The sequence below is a fragment of the Ammospiza caudacuta genome, chromosome Z, assembly GCF_027887145.1.
Source record: "Ammospiza caudacuta isolate bAmmCau1 chromosome Z, bAmmCau1.pri, whole genome shotgun sequence".
NCBI classification, from domain to species: Eukaryota; Metazoa; Chordata; class Aves; order Passeriformes; family Passerellidae; genus Ammospiza; species Ammospiza caudacuta.
In genome coordinates, this window is record NC_080632.1 from 21,584,792 (window position 1) to 21,590,791 (window position 6,000).

Below are 6,000 nucleotides of genomic sequence, written 5' to 3' on the forward strand. Positions count from 1 at the left end.
CAGAGCTTAATTTTCAAATGATGTGGGTATAAGCATGATCTTACATTGGCATGTAAGACATAATTCATTAGTTACAGGGAAAATGGTATCTCATATACCTCAAAGGAGAGTTTTCTGCAATTCAGAAAGGTTCCTGGACCAATCTGATAGATAATACAGGTCATGCACCGGTACAAAATTGAAAGAGAGGGTTTATCCCTTGATTGCAAATTCAGCAGTGAGTTTCTAAATTAATCCAATCTACCAATGAGAAGAGGTACAGTCTCCTCTGCACATAATCTTTGCAATAATACATTGTTTCTGCAAACTAAGAATCCCACAATACATAGCAACTAAAAATAGTTGTGCCACCTCCTTTATACATTCATTTACCACTCTGAAAATTCTTAAAGCATGCAAACATCTTGAGAATTGGCAAAAACCTTCAGTAATAAATAAAAAGATTATACAGACCTTGCCATAAGGAGTGTCAACATATTTTTCTGTTCTTCCTTCTAAGATATCCGGATCATCCAGGCCAGTTCCACCAATAATTCCAATCTTACACAGAAAGTACATATTAGTCTTCTTGCAATTCACATTTAACTGCATGCTTGAAAAACTAACCAGGAAGCTACAAAATGTATCTTCTTCTCAGGATGAGGATAGACAACAGATCAACAAATCATAATATGCTCACCACACTTTTCCAGAATGCAAATCTCAAATACCTGATTTTAAACAACTGTATTTAGCTTGCCAATTTCTTACCCCATGATTCTCCTCTTTAAGTATCAAATTAGAAAAAGCTATGAAAAAAATGCACAAAGATATGCCATTAAACATTTATTTCCAATATATAAAATTAAGACTATTTGGGAATGCCTGTAATGAGTGAGAAATGCATGTAGAAAGCCCATTAAAACAAAGGTTTTTTGTTTATATAGACAAAAAGTCTTACATATAACCACCATACTGAATATCAGGCTCTCATAGTTTTAAGCCCAGCTGGAAGTTAAGCACCACACAGCCACTTGCTCAAACCCCCCTTCTTTCCTCCTGCACTCTGGTGGAACAGGGAGTGGAATCAAAGTAAAACTTGTATGTTGATATAAGAAAAGCTTAATAACTGAAAATAAAGTAAAACATTATAACAAGGGTAAATTATGTAATAATAGTAAAAAAGGGAAAAACTAGCGATGCACAATACAATTGCTCTGCACCCACTGACTAATGCCAGATCCTATTCCAAAATCCGGAATGGTCACCCTCTGGGTAACTCCCTCAGTTTATATAGTGGGCATGACATTCCATGGTGTAGAATAACCCTTCAATCAGTTTAGGTCACCTGCCCCAGCTATGCTCCTTCCCAGTTTTGTTTGCGTACCCCCTCGACTCCCTCCCTGGCACAGCATGAGACAGGGAAAAAAGAAGTCCTTGATTTAGGATTAACATGACTCAGCAAAACCCAAAATATCAGTGTGTTATCAACACTGATCTCATTCAGAATCCAAAACAGAGCACTGGAACAGTGACTGAGGGGAAATTTTTACTATAGCCATAACCAGGACACAGGCATTTCTCTATGGTATTACACCTCCAAAAGAAAGAAAACTTTGTGGGGAAAAAAAAAAATTAGTTTTTTAAGCTGACTCAACAAAATCTAAGTTTTCCCATTTAAAATCCCATTTGTATTTTTATTTGCCTGTGATTGCATATTCCAGCTAAGAAAAATGCATCTGATTTTTCTTGTTTCTAGTTCATTATTGAAAGTAACTTGTTTTTTGTCTCTCAAGGGATAATTGGATTTTCAATCAAGTGAAGATTTTTCTGGAATTCAGAACACTTGTAACTCTTCAGACGGAATTGTTATTGTCAAGCTTTTTGCAATAGAAAGCTTAGCAATGGTACTTAAAAGTTATGTCACCATGTATCACACATAGAGAAAAAGAGTGCCTCTTTTTTCTTCAGTGTGATCAGTTGTTGCAAAGTTTGTATCACTTTCAAGTTGAATACATATCATGACTGATTTGCTTCAAAATCTGAAACCATGACTGATTTGCTTCAAAATCTGAACCTTTGTGATCTAACTTATTATCCTGACTGAAAACTTCCCAAGTAAAACTTCCAGACTCCAACATACAACCCCTCCTTCCACAACACGCAGAGAGCTGTTTCTTACTCCAGTTTTTTCTTACTTTCACATTCGTAGAGATCCCATCTGTTCAACCACCGTATTAGCTGGATCATTAAGCACTTCTTTTCAACAATGAGAGGCTCTGTGGTCTTGGTTACGAACACCTCTTTAACAAAGCTTTCCACAGCCGGTGGTGCAAACGCGGATACATGAAATGGTTTCAAGCGGCCTCCCCCTTCCTTCTGCTACCCCCCTGTGGAGCAGGAGGAGAAGCGCAAAGGAAAACAGCAGCGCCGACCCACACACTCCGACCCGGAATACACAAGGGAAGACACAGACCACTGTCTTTGTGTTGCAGGAATATTGACGGGTCTGTTCCCGTGTTACTCGTGCTGCTTAGCTAACACAAAGGTTCTGACGTGGATTGCTCATGAAAATCCTGAAAACTACGTACAGTTTAGGATGAATAACAAATTGCCTTAAGAATTGCGAAAGGTCTGCAACAGGAACAACCACAAAACTCAAAATCCAGAAAAGACTATCCTTAACAATGTTCATGCATATATTCAGTAAACACTGATGATTGCTACATTGCCAGAGGACAGGACCAAAATGGCGCCTTTCTCATTTTTTTTCAATCTAGGGGCGGGGGGGGGGGGGGGGGGGGGGGGAAGGTTCCTTCAGTCACTTTACTGGTTTTAGCTGGGTATAACACTAGTGGCCTATGACTTAGGATACAAAAGGGAACTGAACTTTTACCTCTACCAAAGTGAAAGTTGTTGGGATTGAGGAAAAATGTGCAATGCGGGAGAGAGTAGCTACAGATGCACAACATGAAAGTTACTTTGGAAATGCAGTGCTTTAAGGTTATTATAAACACACAGATCCATGACAGTAACAGACTGCTCCTGTACAGAAAGCACATGGCCTGTGGCAGCATAGGCCTGGTGTGGTTGCTCTCACATTTGCTCTCAGGCTCCATAACTCAGGGGCTGCAGCAGCATCAGTATGTACTTTGGCTGCACTGTTCGGTTCCTGCCCAGGATTCTACACCAATAGCCCTGCTGTCAGAAATTGCAGGCTGCAACGAGCTTGCAAAAGATTCACAGCTCCCACGGTGCAGAACCCAAAGCACAGATGACCCAGACTATGTTGAGCTTGTTGCGCTTTCTTACCCACTGCAAACTTACCGCAGTGGCAGTCAGGCTACCTGAGGCAACCCTGGCTAGAGAAATGCTGGGCTCACTTACAATTCACTGGAGAGCTACTTCAGTGGAAGGGAAGTTAGGCAGCAGAGATTTCTGAAGTAGCTGCTTCTCCAGCCATGTAAGGTTAATTTTGGAGCTAGCAGCTCTAATCCTAAAATTAATTTTACCTGACAATTATTTTTCCTCTAGTTTACATGATCTCCAGAAATACTATTTTTATCTGGGAACTAGACAGAAAAATCTGATTCCATACTAAATTCTGCTTTCCAAATCTCCTAGTGAATTATCAAAACAAATGCTCTAGGCTCAGTGGGCCAAATACCCTACATCCTGGCTCCGGCCAGGATAGAATTAATTTTTGCAGTAGTCTGGGAGGGCCGTGACTAGGACCTGGACATTATTCTACATGACCTAGTATCATTTTCCAAAAACAGGGGAAGGGGCCTGGCGTCAGGGTAGCATGACAATTGAGTATTTTTGGGCTGTGCATAGTGGTGAGCAGTTGCATATTAGCCTCTCACCTCTCTCAATTATATAGCTATTATTACTGTTTTTCTTATCTTATTGTTGTTTCTAGTAAATTGTTCTTATCTCAACCCATGATCTGCACCTTTTGTGCCTCCAATCCTCCTCTCATTCTGCTGCAGGGGATGGGATGATGTGTGGTTTGGAGTGGCTACAGTGGGAACACTGAATTGGGGAGCATCATGTCTAAACCACAACACCCCGGTGAGGGGTGCTGACTTCTATTCCCAGCTGCCAGCCCAGGAGCTGAACACATGGGAAGGCAGAGAGGATGTGACCAAGGAAGAAGAGTTTCACCTTTCTTCAAAAGCCAGAGAACTGACGGCACACCTAGAAATGACTTCAAGAATGGAAAGATGTAGGACTGTATTCTCCATTCCAGACTTTGCATCCTACAAGGGGACACAAAGGATATAACTTGTAAAATTTTACGGAGCCTGTATCAAAGGCAATCTGGAATTAAATCTCAAGCAAAATGGCATTACAATAGAGTGAATCTCAAACAGTGGGGTGAAGAGCAACAGAAGTGAAACCTAACAAAAAGTTATCACAACAGTAACTACAAAAATCAAACCCATTTCTCATCAAAGTCCAAGAAACAATCACACTAAAGTGTGTATGCCTTTCTTCATGTGGTGTTTGATGAACTTCTCAAAGGTTTAAGTGAAAGGCATGGTGGTATCTCTGCAGTGACTGCCTACACTTGTTCACCTGCGGGTCTTAAACTAGTACATATCATGATCATCTATGGGTCTTTTTGACAACTAACCACACACAAATCCTTCTGTATTCTTCTCTTCCGTTTTGGGGATACTGAGAAAGGGACGAGGATAGCATTACAAATAATTTTGCTTAAAGAAGACAAACATCAAGCTAAGTATAAGTTGTACTTTAGAGAAAAAATCTGTACACTGAAGACGGGTTCTAACTGTTTTCTACATCCAAAAGGACTGGGATTTTTTACTTCATGGCAGAAAAATAACGCACAGTATGTGAAAACTCAAATTTCAGCCTGAGTACCGGCCTGCTCACCCCTGGTGCCATCATCGCTTTAAGCAGCTCTTCAAACCCACAAGAAATTAGTCTTAAGAGAGGAAGTTCTGCATTGCTTACTTCTACCAAAGCTTAGAGTTCCGTGCACGTATAAAAACAGAGCCCAGAGTTACAGACCCGCCACGATTCCTCTCACTGACAAACCCAACATACCGCACGTGGGTCAGATAACCGGAAAAGGCGATTTCTCCAAATTAAAAAAAAAAAAAAAAAAAAAAGGTCCCTTCCGGGACGGCCGCGGGCGCCCCTGCACGGGCCTTGGCGAGGGAGCGGCGCCCCCCAGAGCAGCGGCGCCACCGCGCTCCCGGGCCCGCTCCCGACAGGCGGCGCAGCAGGAGGGCGGGAAGCCGGCAGGAAGCGGGGAAAAATGCAGCGGGCAGGAGAGAGAGGAGGAAGGAAGGAAGCAAGCAGAGAAGGCAGCGCCTCTCGGCATCGGCACGCGGTCGGCAGCGCCGGGAGGGCAGCGGCACGGCTCCCGCCATCTGGCTCCCGCACCCGCCCCGAGACGGCGGTGGGGAGGGTTTACGGGCGACGATGGACGCCACCCCCTCCCTCCTGAGGCGCCGCTGGGCGGAAGCACGCTTACCTTCACAGGCACGGAGGCGGCTGCGGCGGCGGCGGCCATGCTGGCGGGAGGGCGGGGCGGTGCCGCGGGGGCCGCGCTCAGCCCGCCGGGGAAGGGTGCTGCCCGCCGCTAGGGGGCAGCACCCGCCCGCGCTGTGGCCCGGCAGCGCCGCGGGCCCGGCAGCGCCGGGCCGTGAGGGGAGCGGGCGCCCTGCCGTGCCCAACGCCGCAAGCCCGTCGCGCTTGCTCCTTAATCCTTCCCACCTGCAGGCTCCGCGGCGACTCTGGGAGCCCCTGCTGCGTGGAGCCGGAGTGGTGCTACGGGAGGTGTGATGGAAATAGTTTGTCTACCGGAAGGTGCAACTGTGTGCTCAGATTGCCGAGCCCTGGCTCGGTCTCTCAGAAATCGTAATTGTCAGAGGGTCTATATTTCAGTCGGATTTCAGTCGGACCACCTTTCCATATTCCCGGAAACAGCGGTTTATTTGACTTCGCCCCCCTCCCCATTCAAATCCTTGGATTTGCCAACAGAGG

At 44.8% G+C, this 6,000-nt stretch overlaps 1 protein-coding gene across 1 annotated transcript in view; it reads right to left on the reverse strand.

Moving 5' to 3' along the window:
• Positions 1-5,577, reverse strand: part of MTAP (methylthioadenosine phosphorylase) — a 32,122-nt gene extending 26,545 nt beyond the window's left edge. Inside the window, exons 1-2 of the mRNA XM_058823922.1 lie at positions 5,489-5,577; positions 454-540 (exon numbers count right to left, since the gene is read on the reverse strand). Coding sequence (XP_058679905.1) covers positions 454-540; positions 5,489-5,527 — 126 coding nt within the window. The 5' untranslated portion in view covers positions 5,528-5,577. The remainder of the gene's footprint in view (positions 1-453; positions 541-5,488) is intronic.
• Between the last annotated feature and the right edge of the window lie 423 nt (positions 5,578-6,000).